Below are 15554 nucleotides of genomic sequence, written 5' to 3'. Positions count from 1 at the left end.
GGAGATGACATTTAAGCTGGACCATAAAAGATGAGAAAGATTTTGCCTACTAGAGGCCATTCCAGGCAGCAAGGGGCATGAACAGAGCACGAATATGTGAAAATATATAGGAAGTACCTGGAAGTCTCTGCTCAAACACTGAGTGGTAGGGAATAAGGCTGAGATGTAGTTTCATTGGAGAAACTTCATGCCAGTGATCAGTGGACAGCTTGGTTCTCTAGACGTGCTTCAAGAGCTGCCATTAAGAGGACGAAGAGGAGGCCAAGAACCTGACTCTCCCCTCTACCAACAATCTCATTCAACCAGCAGCTCTGTTTTACCTATTTTATATTTGAGGATTTGACATATAGGTTTCATTTGAAAAATGGGTTCTATTTCCTTTAAAAAAAATTTTTTTAACCATAACTTCAAATAATTGTAGGATAAGCAGAGAAGAGACTTGAACAATACTCTCAACTCGATCTAATTAACATCTCTTCGACACTCCACCAAGAAGCTGCAAAATACACATTCTTTTTAAGTGAACATGGAACCTTTACCAAGACAGACCAAATTCTGGGCCGTAAAACAAGTCCCAATACATTTAAAAGGCTTCAGAGTGTTCACTGACTGCAGTAACTGAAAGATACCTGAAAAATTCCCAAATATTTAAAAAATAAATAATGTACTGTTAAATTACTCATTAACCATAAGGAAAATTAGAAAATATTCTGAACTAAACCAAAATGAAACAATATATCAGAAATTGTGGGGTGCCGCTAAAGCAATATTTAGAGGAAAAATTATAGTGTAAGATGCTATATTAAAAAAGAAAAATGGTTTCAAAGCAACGAACTCAGCTTCCATCCTAAGAAATCAGAAAAAGAGCAAATTAAACCAGAGTAAGCAGAAAAAAGAAAACAATAAAGATCAAAATGAAAATCAATGAAACAAAACACAGTAAGGCAACAGAGAAAAATCAATAAAACCAAAGGCTGATTCTTTGTGAAGATCAATAAAATTGTTAAACTTCTAGCCAACCTGATCGGGGAAAAATACAGAAGACACAAATTATCAGGAATAAGAGAGGTACCATCAATACAGAGTGTAATACTATGAACAACTTTATTCCAATAAATTTGACAACTTACATGAAATGGATAAATTCCCTGAAGAACACACACTACCAAAGTAATCTGAATAGCCCTATATCTACTAAAGGAACTGAATTTATAGCCTAAAATTTATACACCAAAAACCACTAAATGGTGAATTTTATGATAGTGAGATCTATCTCAATAAAACTTATTTTTTAAAAAAGTAATACACAAAACTAAACACAAACAAAAAAATCTTCCCGCAACATAAATTCCAAGCTCAGATGACTTCCCTGGTGAATTCCATCAAATATTTAAGGAACAAATAATATCAGTTCTATACAAACTCTTCCTGAAAACTGAAGAGGAAAACTTCCCAATCTGTGAGGATATAATTACCTTGGTACCAACGCCAGACAACAAGAAAATGAATACCTTTCATAGAAAGAAAGAAAATTTCTAAATAAGATTTTAGCAACTTGAAAATCAGTCAACTTAGTTCACCATATTAACAAACTAGAAAGAAAACCACACGATCATTTCGACATACTCAGCAAAAGCATGGCAAAACCCCAAATCCATTCCTGATAAAAACCAGGAACAGAGGGGAACATTCTCAGTCTGCAGCTGCATCATACTTAATGAAGGAAGACTGAATGCTCTCTGCCCCTACAATCAAAAACAAGATGAGGACATCCCCTCTCATCGCTTCTAGTCAACATCATACTACAAGTTCTGGTGGGAGCAAATGTACAAAAAAAAACCAAATAACAGAAATTCAGATTGGAAAAAAGTAAACTTTTTACTTCATAAATAAGAATCATTTATGTAGAAAATCTAATGGCATCTACAAAAAAGGTATTAGAACTTAAGTAAATTTAGCACAGCTGCAGAATATGATATACAAAATCAACTACATTTCTACATACTAGAAATGATCATCATATATTAATTTTTTTTAACTTACAATTTACCATCTACAATAGCATTTAAAAATATGGAACACTCAGAAATAAATCTGACAAAAGATGTGAAAGACCTATTCACTAAAACCCATAAATGGAAAGATATAACTTGTTCATGGGTCAAAAGACTCATTATTGTTAACTTATCAATTCTTTCCCAAATGATCTATGAATTCAACTCAATCTCAGTCAAAATCCTAGCAGGATCTTTGTAGAAATCGACATGTTGATTCTAAGATTAATATGGAAATACAAAGGACCAACGACAACCAAAACTATGAGAAAGAACAAATTTGGAGGAGTATCTCTACCTGATTTCAAGACTTATTATAAAGCTACAGTCATCAAAACAGTGTGGTACTGGTGTAAAAATAGACAAATAGATCAATGGAACAGAATAAGAGTCCAAAAATAGACTCACGTGTACATGCACAGACACTAACTTTTGACAAAAACTCAAAAGGCAATTCAGTAGAGATAGTCTTTTTCAACAAATAAGTTATAACTGGATACCCACATGCAAAAAAAGTAACTTCAATCCATACCTTGCATCATACTCAAAAATTAACTCAAAATGGATCATAGACCTATAAGTGAAACCTGAAATTACAAAACCTTTAAGGGAAAAAAAATAAAACACGATTTAAAAAATGGGCAAAAGCTTCAAACTGGCATTGTACCAAAAAAATAATAGATTTCAAATAAGCACATGAAAATATGCTTGACATTATTAATAATCAGGGAAATCCAAATGACAATCATAATGTGAATCACCACAAACTTATAGAAATGGCTGAAAAGAAGACTGACCATACCAAGTGCGAGGATAATGAGGATGAGGAGACACTGGAACTGTATCTCATATGCTACTTGTGGTAATGTAAAATGTAAAAATCACTTTGGAAAACAATTTAACTATTTCTTACGAAGTTAAACATATACCTACCATATGATCCAGCCATACTATTCTAGGTATCTACCTAAGAGAAAGGAAAACATATGTCCATACATACTTATACATAAAAGTTCACAGCAGCTTTATCTGTAATAGACTAGAAACAACTCAATTTCCACCAACAGGTACATAGATGAATAAATCATGTTATACAAATATAATGGAACACCACTCGGCAATAAAAAATAAACTACTAATATACACAACGACATGGATGAATCTTAAAATAATGTTGCTGAGTAAAAGAGCCAGACCCCTCCATAAAAGAATATGGTCTAATTTCTATAAAACTCTCGAAAAATAAAACTACTCTGAAGTGACTGAAAACTAATCAATGGTTGCCTGGACAGGACTGAGGAAGGGAGGGGCATGAAGAAACTTTTTAGTGTGATAATGTTCACTATCTTCATTGCGATGGTTCCATGTGCATATACTACATTGAATTTTTTCAAATCGTACCTTTGAACATATGCAGTTTTTGTACATCAATCGTGCCTCAGTACATTTGGAGTATATTTTGTGCCAATTATACCTCAATAAAGCTTTCAAAAAAGACAATGAATAGCCATTAAAAAATTTTAAGACAGAAAAATACAATTTAATCTGTGTTTTAGGAAAAAGATAACTTGGGTGGCAATGTGTAAGGCAGAAAAGAAGTGAAAGAGAGTAAAACACGGATTTTAATCAGTTATCTATTTCAAAAGTCCAAGTAATAAAGTGAGAGTCTACGTAAATCAATCTCTTCAGCCAATTTTCTTAACTGTAAAATAAGGGTACTACTTATATTAATTATAAGGTTATTGTGAAGAGCAAATGGAATATGAAAATGCTTTCGAGCTATAGAGTACAATATAAATGTTATATTATTATTATTATTATAATTACATACATGTAATTCTTTCTTGTCCCCTTCTAACTTAATTATGGTACATCCATGGTCTCCTAACTCTTATCCCACTCTCAAATACAACACCAACATTCTCTTTGGGTAAATACGTATCCTGGGCTACAAACAATCTAGCATTCATGAGAACTATATATGTAACCCAAATCCTACCACAGCTCAGATTATCTACCCTCAAAAACAGAAGTGTAGCATTTATAGCTCCTGCCACCTCAGTCTCTGTACCATATATAGGAGTGATTACAGACACTAAAGTCTTTCCTCAGAGATTTAAGGACCGAACCTTAAAAAACAAAATCTATTTACCACCTCCTTATCCAACAATCTTTTCAGTTTCATTTGCAACCCCATACCTCATCCATTGACATATCCCATACTCTGCAAATTTCATTCTCCATTTCTTCATCAAGCTCCATCTGCTGCTCCTCATCATCTGAGCTGGATTTGGTGTTTTCAGGGCTAACAATCTTCAGAAACACAAAGGAAGAAAAGAGATGAATAAAAGCTGTTCATAGTACTCCTCGAGAAATACTACCCCACAATCATTTAGAAGTCACAAAACTACTACCCTCAAAGTGTGTTCTCTTGCAAAAAACTTTAAAAAATTTAGTATCTTGGGTAAATCTATTCATTCGACATTCACAGAGTAAATACTGTTGCTAAGCACTGGGGTAGAAATACAAAAATGAGTAAGATTTAATCCCTCGCTTTCAAGCAGTTTAGTATCGAGTAGGGGGAAAGACATGTAAACTGTAATCACAACGGAAAATGCTAAGTGATTCAAGTGAATTGTGGACAGTTGTGAGAGCAAAAATGATGGACCAATGACCCTGGAGAAGACGGAGAAAACTTCTTAGGTGATATGTAAGCTAAATCTCTAAGAAAGAGTTTGTCAAGAAGGGTAGAATTGCGTAGAGAAAAGTACTGGAGTTTGGGGAATGGAGATCAGTTTAGCGTCATGGGCAGACGAGGCTGGAAAGACAGCAAAGAGCCTTCGATTCCGGGCTAAGAAATATGCATATGGAAATTATAAGAAGTTCCCATAGCTTGCTTGCTTGGCTTGTTTGTTGATCGATTGAAGATTTTTTTTGTAGAAGATGGACTGTAGAGAACTGGAAGTAGTAAATTAGTTAGGGAAACGTGGAAACAAGAAAAGTTCACATTTATTGAGGGCCTCCTTTAAGCCAAACACTGGTAAGCTCTCTATGACCATTATCTTATTTAACCTACACAATAACCGTATATAGAATAATATAGGTATTACCATCCCACTGTACAGAAATTGAGAGAGAAATTGAGGTTCTGAGAGATTAAGAGACTTGCCTAAAGTCACGCGGCTCGTCTACTACAACAAAAGTCCGCGATATACATCAAGTAGGACTTAGGTGTCAGGAACGGGGTCATATACTTTTGGAAATTTTTCAAAAGTAAAATATTGTAATCGCAAGCACTTCAGCACCCCTGCCATTATACGTGCTGAGGGGCACCAGGAGCGACTCCCGCAGTTCTGGGGTCCGCAGAGGCGGCCAAGACGCAAGGCAAGAGGCCCAGCCGCCCGTGCCTGCAGAGGGGTTGTCGTGGAGATGGCGGCTCCCGGGCAGGAGGGGCTGCCAGAGGCGGGGCCGGGGGTCGAGGGAAAGGGAGTCGGGACTCAGGCGAAGTGCGACTTTCCATACCTGAATAAGCCCGCTGAGGACGCCAAAGAGCCAGTGCTTGCTGTAGACCGTGCTCCCTATGCAGTCTCCGCCGGCCACCACCTCTTCGTCCTGGTCCCGACTTGGCGGCGGAGGCGAAGGATTGCGGTCCATGATGTGCGACCACCAGCAGGATACAGCAGCGCCGGAAGCCGCCCAAGGAGGCGAGAGACCAGAGTGCCCGGCGCGCCCGCTGTGGCTCCCGCCACAGCGCCCCCTGCTGTCCTGAGCCCTGCCGGCCTGAGCGCCGGCCGAATAAACCTCAGGCTTGGGAGCCCAGATGACTTGATCACCCCGACGGCACTCTACCGGAATCCAAGCGCGATCATATTTATAACTGTTATTTGTCACCCTCAGTGGACTGGGTATTCCATCTACCCACATACTCTGTGCTGGGCTGTACAGGACACGTTTATTTTGCCATATGACCTCGGCTTCTGCATCTGGGAGTAACCACAGTAGGCAGTAAGAACATACCCAGAGGCCATTTCTACTCCAGGATGGCGATCGATAATTTAATTATACTAGGAAGTGACTGCAAACTACATAAATATGTCCCAACGAATGAAAACCAACTGTATTCCTAACTCAACTTCTCCGTCAAATCCCTGAAATGCCAGTGCCACTCAATATGAGGAAATGTGATGGCACCATGTTGGAGTGAACAGTGTCAGAGACGTTAACTTCCTGAAGTTAAAATATTTTATTTTTGTAAATTTTACAAAGACATTTGACCATGTGAACACATTTTTAGAGTTACTCCTAGGCCTTGGAACGGCCCCATGTAAGTGGGGAGCCCTTGAAGCTTAAGCTTCGTCAGCTTCACAGTAAATCTGACTCTGCCTACATGCGTGCCTGATAAGACATTACAAAAGTCATGCAGGAGGAAGTGAGAGAGGAAATGAGGCATCTGAAAAATGCAAAGAAAACAGCTTGCAGAAATGACCAACTCAGCCAGTTAAAGCCCATTCCCGACTGCCCTCTCTCCCTCCTTCCAGGACTCTCCAGCTAACATGTTTTCCCATAGCTCCCCCTGCACACCTCCAGGACTCTCCAGCACACATCTGTTGATTCGTAGCTTGCTATCCAACTAATGTTCTTCCTCATCTCTGTAGCTGTGTCGGAATAACAAGACTGTATAAAATCGTTTGCTATGTTACAGTTGGGGCTCAGCCTTTGGATAGGAATCCACTGAGCAGATGCTGGCATTAATAAGTGTTGCTTCCTACTTATAGCCTCAATGTCCCGTCTCTCTGTTCAAGAATCCTATAAGAGTGCTGATAACGCCAAGGTTGCAGGACAAACAAACTATAAGACCAGTGGTCTGAAATTCCTCCCCCTTTGCAGTCCCTAACCCGAAGCTCCCCTTCCCATCCTGAGTCACAAGGCACATGTGAAACCTCAAATGAGGAATCACACACCCCTTACATTAACACCGCAAAGGTATATAAACTGTAATAAATCTAATCAAAGCAAACTCGTGATTTGGGTCTGTTGAATGCCCCCACGCTTTTCGCTGGCAATAAATTCTCCTTCTTCTAACAAAGTTGTCTGAGCATCCAAATTCCTCCATCGGGTGTCGCTTCCTGCAACTGCAGGATGATTCTTTGTTTGCAGCACAGTCCCGTAAATTGTAAGATGCATGTATCTCTGGCCCGACCACTAAATGCTTCCATCATTGTGCCAACCAAAAATATCCCCAGAGGTATCCAAAAGCTGGGGTGGGGGTGGGGCTGGGTGCAATGTTGTCCTCGTTGAGAACTAGGATCTAGATCTCTCTCTGTCCCTGGTACTAACAAGCTTCAGGAAGAACTGTGCTCACTCCATTCTCTAAGGAGATGGCTACTTGCCTCCTATTACACAATAATGTCATCTCCTCCAAAGTGCTGTTTGCTTTTCCTGAATGCTTTATTACCTCTGCCCCATCTAGATTTATGCCCATAGACTTGCTGTGAGGATCAACTGGGGTGATAGATGGAATACATTCGCTGAAGGAATGAATAACTGAAATAACACATGCAAAAGTGATTTATAAGCTCTAAACGTCAATATACATGCAAGTTATAGCAAATAGTTAAGATTGGTGGTTCTAGCATCAATGTGACTCGAACATATATTTTAACTGTTTGTGCCTCAAGTTTCCTCAGCTATAAAATAAGGAAAATCAAAGTGCGAGGATCCCATGGGCTACAGAAGAACACTTAGAGCAATATCTGGCCCATAGTTAACTCGCTGAATATTAACTGGCATTATGATAATCATCCTACTATTAACTAGCGTTAGAAGAGCTTAAAAATCAACCAGCAGGAGGACTGGCATATAAACCACTCTGACAAGGATGGATACAGATTTTCAAGAAGGCATGAACAAAGTGCTATGGAGGCATTCACGGTTGAAGTTAAGGGTTTAGGGGCTGATAGATATGGGGCATTGAGGCCTGGATGCAGAAAGGCCTGGTAATGGCAGCAGTGTAACCAAAGGGGCCTGGAGAGGAGCAGATCTGACTGGGGGAAGCGCTGGTGCAGGCTATCTGTATGACATTGAGATTGTCTCCCCTACTACACCCAAACACACAAGCACAGGCTCAGCCTTCACACGGTGTCCATCCATCACCCCTTGGTACCAAATGGACAGTCCTTATACCAAAGAATAACACACGATTTTTAACATTCCATCGCTTAAGCATTTATTAGACAGCTATTATATGTCCTCTATCAGCATCTGGGGATATACAACTCAATGATTCTGGGCTCGCAGCCCCATCTCCTGAGAGCAGAGTGAGGAGGAAGCTCAGTACTTTTTGGGCAGGCCAGCAGGTCTGAAATGATTGGGGTCTTTGCCACTCCGGCCCCATCTGTTGGCAGCCTGGTCAGCTCTTGAGTCCGCTGCTCCATGACCAGTGATTCTCTGAATACCCTCTCTGGCATCACTGAAATGGAGGAGGGCAGGTAGGAGATGGACTAGGGCTGATGAGCGACAACACCACTCTCCCATCTCTCACCTTTCTAAGGGATTAATGACTCTGAGAGGAGCCAGGAGGGAGGCACTAAAACCCTGACCCTGCATGGGCACAGCTCACTTAGCCCGGGGTGACCCTCTCACTCTGGGAGAACAGCATTCATAGGGGAAGGCGGAAATCATCCATACCACCAGCTTCTCTCTGGCTCTCAAACCCCACACTGGGCACAGAGGGGCAGGGTGCTCAGGAGGAGGGGGTACCACAATCTCTATAGGAAATTTCAGTCCAAGGCAGCCCAGCTCTGCTCCCTCATCCCTGCATCCCCAGGACCGGTGGTTACCTGATCACTTTGGCAGCCCAGGCGCCCCCAGGTCCCCTTCGTGCAGCATCATAATTCCCCCGGGCGTGGAAGTATTTGTCTGCACCCTTGTAATTGGCTTCTCTCATGTCAGAGTAGGCTCTCCACATGTCTTTAGCCCCTGGAAGGGAGGGAATATGTGAGATGAAAGTAATGACATACTGGCAAAATAGAGAAATAGAAAAGGTACCTCCTACTGATTCCAAGATTTCAGTCATCAAAAGCCCTTGGAGGTGATATGGTCATGAAATAAATATTTCTTTACTTTTCACTTCCTTAAGTTAATGTTATAAAAATCACACTTTATGAAAATGTTATTCTGTTTGATTCCATTCTAAGTTCTGTTGCTGCTTTGTTTTTGGCTGTACTGCAGAGGTGGGGTGGTGTCTAAGGGGTGTTTGGTTGTACAATGAACCTCCATCTGGAAAGATGCAGGAAACCCCAGACTGTGGCAGGAGAACAAAGCCGATTCTGAGTGAGGCATAGGCGCGTGGGGCTCCCGCCTCGTCAATGGGAGACATTCATCCCTGTGGGCAAAGGAAGGACAGCTTGTCCTGACTACGTCTGAATGTCCGGGCCCATTTGGCACCTGGGCAGCTGTCAGAGTTCACTCAGCAGGTGACAAAGGTGAGTTTCCTAAGAGAGCTTTAAAGAAACGGGTAATAGGTGCAGAACAAGGGCAACCGACCCACCAGCTCTAAAGTTCAGCGTCCTCCCAATAAAATGGAAGAGTGTTTCTCTACGTTTAATGTGCACAAAAATCAATGGGGTGTTTGCTAAAGCCTAGATTTTAGGCTCAGCCCCATAAATTGTGATTCAGTGCACTGCATTTCACAAAGCACTCCAGACCTCTGATGATTCTCACATCAGTGGTCTTAGAACAACCCTTTGAAAAACATTGATCTAGGAGATGAAAAATATTTCTTAGCTGGGGCTATGAGAATTAAGATAGGATTAACAGGAAACTCTTAAAACAATTACTCAGAGACTGTCACAGAAAAAAATGCAAAATAATTCTGTGAAATAAATATTTGCCACTTTACTATGGCTAGTGAGGCACGTACCTCTTGCTAGAGGTCCAGCCCAGGTCCAGCCCAATCAGAACCATCATCAGATAATTCATTGTGCCTTTTATTGTAGAGAGAGCTCTCTATAGAGTTGCCTTTCAAAGGCACCACATCCCCACTATTAGCCATTTGCTCAGATAAAGAACTGAATATGTGTTCACATATCCCTCACACTCCCATGTGCACTCTTGTCTGGGAGACGGTCTAGTACCATGATTAATAGCAAGGTCTGGGGAATCTCATAACCTGGATTAAGTCCTGCTCTGCTTGAGGACTATGTTAGGTACCTTGATCTCTTTGTGCCTCAGTTTCTCTATTAAGAGATGGTGGTATCTCTAGCACAGGACTAGAAGATTAAAACATAAAAATGAAAACATTTATTTGTACGCGTAAAACACTTAGAACAGTGCCTAGCACATACTGAAGGCTCAGTTAATCTTGGTCGTATTACTAAGTGGATGGGGAGTGTGAACACGCTTTACATGTTTGATGCATGGCTGAGATACAGAAATGAGCTGTCCCTGATTGTCAGTACAGGGCGGTAGAACAGGACTTGTATTTAGGGAACAGGCACCTCTGAACTCCAGATCTCTTCCTCACTCCTGCTGAAAGTTGGGGTCAAAGCCTCATGTGGCCGCGGGCCTGGGAATCCCCACGAAAGAGTACAAAGCTGTCCAGAAAAGCCTGGGGAAGACCTACCACGAAAACAGTATTCTCTTTCGACCTACTTTGACCTTTCCCTCTGAGAATGTGGCCTCTGCTCAGGTGAAACCTGGGTGCAGCCTGATGCGGCCTCCCCACCACCGTCCTTTGGCCATTACCTCGAACAGCTTCCCCGGGGAATGTTCTCCAGTTTTGGCTGCTGACGCCCAGGATCAGGAAACAGAAAATGATGATCGTGGAAAGCTTCATCCTGCCACAGAGAGTCAAACAGACACATGCAAGGGTGACACAGTTTTATCTCTCTCTCTCTCTCTCTCTCTCTCTCTATTTCTCTCATAATGTCGATCCATTCTTGCATTCCAAAAATAAATCTCACTCAATTTTGTACATCTGTATCAATATCAATATCTATATCTAGCTATCCATCTGTATAGATAGATAGATAGATAGATAGATAGATGATAGATAGATAGATTGTAGTTCAGAAAATCTAGTTCTACATTTTCATTTGTCTCATTAAAATCCTAGCAATTTCCTGTATGAGAGAATACAATGGGCTTTTGCATAAACCACTTTCCATTTCAATTATCCCCTGTCAGCCCTGAAACCCAACTGTACAGGAATTGTCCAAAAGGCATTTGGGATTTTATGACCACTATACCTCTCTGTAACATGAGATGAGTTACACAAACCATAAATAATGTAGATGCCTGCTCTACCCATCACTACCTCACACAGAAGCAGCACAAGATAAAATCTCTACCCCACAAAGAATTCACATCTGATAAAGTCTGATTGTCAGAACAGTTGATTCAGGAAAGATACAGAGAGCTGGGATGTGGCACAGAATGCTGGTGGGGAAAGAGAATCTCTGAGGAAGAAAGCTGTTAAAAAGTTCTAGCACCTCACCTGGGCTGTTTGCTCCGGCTGAGTCTCCTGGTGAAGCTGAGCTGCGTGTGCTGCCTGCCTGGGAGATGAGCCTGGCGCTATATATACCGACGCTTTCCTAGTGGAAGGAATGGGAAGAGAAGTTTGAAGCAAAACACTGAGATGTGGGGAATTCCCCTTGGTCGCAACACAGCTTCTACAACATGATGTTTGTTTTTCATGCACACTTAATTTTCTCCTATTGTGCAACCTGGCAGCTTTCAGGGATGTAGCAATTTAGGATTTTCTGTCTGTTTTCAGTCTCATTCCTAGAAGGGAAAGTTTTTTTCTCCCTACCAAGTAAAATACTGACATTTGTTGTGAAAGATAATCAATTTTTTTTTAAAGCTGTGATTGAAGAACGTGAGAATACAGGGCAAATGGAACAGCAGAATGGGGTCCATTGCAAAGCACAGCTTAGGAGGAAGCTGGGACTCCCAAGGTGTAGTAGAAGCAAAGAAAAACAAACAACCCAGTAAAGTAAAACTTCTAGCAACCACCTAGCATGGACTCAGCACTGGGAAAGGGAGTCCTCCAGACTCAAAAGTATTCATGATCGGTTGCTGTTAAATGTATAATGGCCGGTTATATTTGGAGGATACTGTAAACCAGGAGTGTTGAACCGTAGTATAGAAATTTGCTGAAATGTCAAGCAGAAAAATCTTCAGGAAATAGCCCCTTGGCTGCTCAATTATCAGAACTGAATAATCAGAAAGGATGTAGAGAAAGCTGGGGTGTAGCATAAGAATGCTGAGAGGGTGTGATGTTAGAGAACAGCTGTTTCAACCAGAAAAGCAGGACTGGGCTTTACTGTGTGACTTTATTAAGATTATCTTGGGAAGAAATTTCATGCAACTGCTTCCTTGAGATGGAGTCCATGGTCCACCCACCCACCCCATCTCTGCCCCATCAGCCATAAAGAAAATTTTAAAGTTCTTTGGATTTCTGTAGAGAAGAAAAGATGATGGGTATGCAATGTGGCAGAGATAATAGTGGATAGATCTGGACCTATACTAGCCTAGTTGGACCCCGACTAGAGCCAGAGGACAGCAGTAGGGCAGGTCAGACAGATCCAGCCCAAGAAGTATTCAGTCAGATTTGTGCGGAGTACTTGCTGGAAGAGGAGGGATGTGAACAGTACACTGGAGAGGCTAGAGAAGCATCTCCAAGACCGATGCAGGCAAATCTCAAGAGCCGAGATGTTGGAATATGGTAAATAAAAGCCAGGAAGGAGGTGCCTTGTGCTCAACCAGTAAACCAGAGAAGAATGAGGACAAAGTACTCTTTCCAACTTGTTACTAGAAGAATTATAAGTAGGACACTAGAAAGAGGAGTGGTGATCCGGGATGAAGCAAATCAGGCCAGGACCACGCTGGTGTTCGGGAATCATTGTGTTCGATCTGTGTCTGCCAAAATTAGGAGTGATGCCTCTTTCTGGGTCCGGGTCATCTTTCAAGTCATGTGACACAATGAGATTAAAGTTTTAGTGAAGGTAACTGTCAAGGACTTCCCTGTGCCTTTGGTTCTTATCCAAAGCAATGCTGAGCAACACTCGGAGATTCCTCGTACAACTTCCATTCCTGGGAAAGACGGGATTCCCCGTGGTCCGCATAGTCCAGGTCCCTGAGCTTTCGGCTCACTCGGTCCTAGGAGTGGACATGGCAGAGGAAGGAGACAGTTGTCAACCCTGCGCAGACATTGGTCATGGGTGTGCTTGGGGACTGCTCCATAGAGAGGACATGCGACGTCCAGACTCGCTTTCTCCTACTTTCCTCAGGGCAGAAATCGTGGGCCAGTGACCACATTCTGTTATAACTACTGGACTCCCTCTCTGGACATTCAGTACTGGAAATCCTCTCCCCACTTTCTCACGTCATCAAGTCATTCTCTTCTTTGGTAGAATCATCAGAGAGAAAACTAATGCAATTTCTAGACACCAGGAAGAACTAACTCCTCACAGCGACATTGACAAACATTGCAAGTTCACTTCCTTTGTCACTTAATGTATTCTGTCTTCTGGGAAGGGACACACAGTTTCTTGCATGTCCACGTTTAGAACAATAGACAATAGTGGCAGTCAACTATTTCCACTTGTTTCTGCTGTAAAAGAAAGCCATGCCGTCATGGTGATAGAGAATCTGCAGCCCTTACAGGAATTTCCCCAAGAGACTCCCATAAGTCACTGAGTCCTGGTTTTCAGGGCCAGTCTCAGCGCCTATTGTCCCAGCCTAATCATTAATAGTGACGCCTCTTTTCACTCTCCAAAGTGACCTGGTTTATCTACTGAAGGAGGTGCTACCCCTACTCTGATAGCCATGTGTGACCAGGCTATTGGGGAGCCTAAGAGACCTCCATTTTCTGATTCAATTTCAGTGAAAAAGAAGAACATTAATGCTATTAGAAATCAGAAAAAGAAAGTGAAAAAAAATCCCAGCCCCATGGGATCTCATGACCAAGAATGGTACCTGAGGCCTAAGTCCCAGACTCGGGGAGAGTAGAAAGAATGATGAGACTATAAAATGAAGAAAGTAATGGTATCGGCCTCGTAGGGTTGTTGTCAGGATGAAATGACAACAGGACGAAATGTGAAAAGGGCTTGGATCGGTTCTGGGCACATGTAAGCACTGAACAAATTTTAGCTCTTCCAGCTTAACCAAGAAAATTCATAATAATTTATACTTTGCGGAAGACAGATTAATTAATATATTATTACCAAGTCAACACATTAACAAGTAAGGTTACCAATAAGAATTACACTTTTAAAAATCAAAGTCTCATTTTACAGAACATAGTAGCAATCTTTGAAGTCTGGGTGTCTTTCAAGCTTCCTTTGTTAGAAATAACTGCGCAATTGTGAGTTAGCACAATTTATTTCAGTATTTGGGTTATTTCTTTTTTACTAGTACAAATAGTGCTGCTTTTAATGATCTAGTATACATGCACTGGTGCAAGGTTTTCTATGGGTACAGACCCAGGAGTGTACTTGAATATGAATGTGGTGAATTTGGTTGATAATGCCATTTTTCCAAAATGGTTATACTAATTTGGGTTCCCACAAGCAATGAATGAGTGACCCACTGCTTCATATTTTGAGGCATGTTCTAGACTTTTCAATTAAAAAAGTTAATAAACGTTTCAGCGATCGAGTGTATAATTCTAGCTAGCTGTCAAACTCGTGGAGTTTTTTCAATCTGTACTACTTTGTGCATTATAAAATCTTAATAAGGAATGAACTGTAGGCAACTTTTCTATTTAATGAGTACCTACTGTGTTATACACTACTAGGTGCTTTTCCATATGCTGTTTAAATGAGATTACAAACCTATGGAATAGTTATTGTAATTTCTATTTTGCAGAAGTTATAATTGAAGCCCAGGCAAGGGACAATTAATTTCCCCAAAGTCATACAAGTAGTTAAAGCTAGAGCTGGTGTTCAGACCCAGGTATGACTATATCTAATGTTCTACACACTTTTTCAGCCCTGTTGGTGTGGGAAAGGGAGAGTTATAACAGAACAAAGAAGCCAGTTGACTGTCAAGGCTGAACTTCAGATGTCACAGCTCTAGTAATAATTACTCTGATCATCATTGTTTCAGAAATGAAACAAGAGGACCAGATGATTCTGTAGGAGCAGAACCATAGGCATGCATACACTTCTGAATAATAACCAGAAGAGTTAAGTTATAAATGGTTTACGTTTTAAACTTACAACACGATGTTTATTATAGAAAAAATTAAAAATTCAGTAAGCATAAAGAAAATAAATATCACCCAAAATCTTTCCCGCCAAGATAAAATTACTTTAATATTTTGTTAATACAATAATAATAGCTATTTTTGCCCTCGGTGTATTAGATGGGGGTCTCTTCTTGACACTTCTTTTTCCTCATAACTCATATTAATCATTCTAAGGTATGTTGATTTTACTGCCAAATATATATCTCATATATATCTACTTTCTTTTGCTCCACCACCGTCACTCAGGT

The 15554-nt window shown here is 41.0% G+C and overlaps 2 protein-coding genes across 10 annotated transcripts in view; both read right to left on the bottom strand.

Annotated features, from left to right (window-relative positions):
• Window positions 1-5768, bottom strand: part of SAAL1 (serum amyloid A like 1) — a 29997-nt gene extending 24229 nt beyond the window's left edge. For 6 of the 8 annotated variants that reach the window (XM_039851544.1, XM_039851541.1, XM_039851543.1 and 3 more), the window contains exons 1-2: window positions 5577-5766; window positions 4254-4367 (exon numbers count right to left, since the gene is read on the bottom strand). In XM_039851544.1, the coding sequence (XP_039707478.1) occupies window positions 4254-4367; window positions 5577-5708 (246 nt within the window). In that variant the 5' untranslated portion in view covers window positions 5709-5766. Of the gene's footprint in view, window positions 1-4253; window positions 4368-5576 lie in introns of all 8 variants that reach the window. The other 2 variants (XM_039851547.1, XM_039851542.1) reach the window with 2 other exon arrangements.
• A 2486-nt stretch (window positions 5769-8254) lies between these two features.
• On the bottom strand, window positions 8255-11706 carry LOC120593629 (serum amyloid A-3 protein-like). 2 transcript variants are annotated; one of them, XM_039851538.1, is made up of 4 exons: window positions 11551-11706; window positions 10800-10891; window positions 8894-9032; window positions 8255-8523 (listed from the first exon to the last, which is right to left on the bottom strand). In XM_039851538.1, exons 2-4 carry the CDS (start codon window positions 10888-10890, stop codon window positions 8385-8387), a joined length of 369 nt encoding a protein of 122 aa, XP_039707472.1. In that variant the 5' UTR covers window position 10891; window positions 11551-11706; the 3' UTR covers window positions 8255-8384. The 2 variants fall into 2 exon arrangements, with proteins under 2 accessions (XP_039707472.1, XP_039707471.1); XM_039851537.1 differs by lacking the exons at window positions 10800-10891; window positions 11551-11706 and having other exon boundaries at window positions 8894-9144.
• Window positions 11707-15554: the final 3848 nt, after the last annotated feature.

Source organism: Pteropus medius, unplaced genomic scaffold (genome assembly GCF_902729225.1).
Source record: "Pteropus medius unplaced genomic scaffold, Ma_sr-lr_union100, whole genome shotgun sequence".
NCBI lineage: Eukaryota > Metazoa > Chordata > Mammalia > Chiroptera > Pteropodidae > Pteropus > Pteropus medius.
This window is presented reverse-complemented; position numbering and strand designations above follow the sequence as displayed.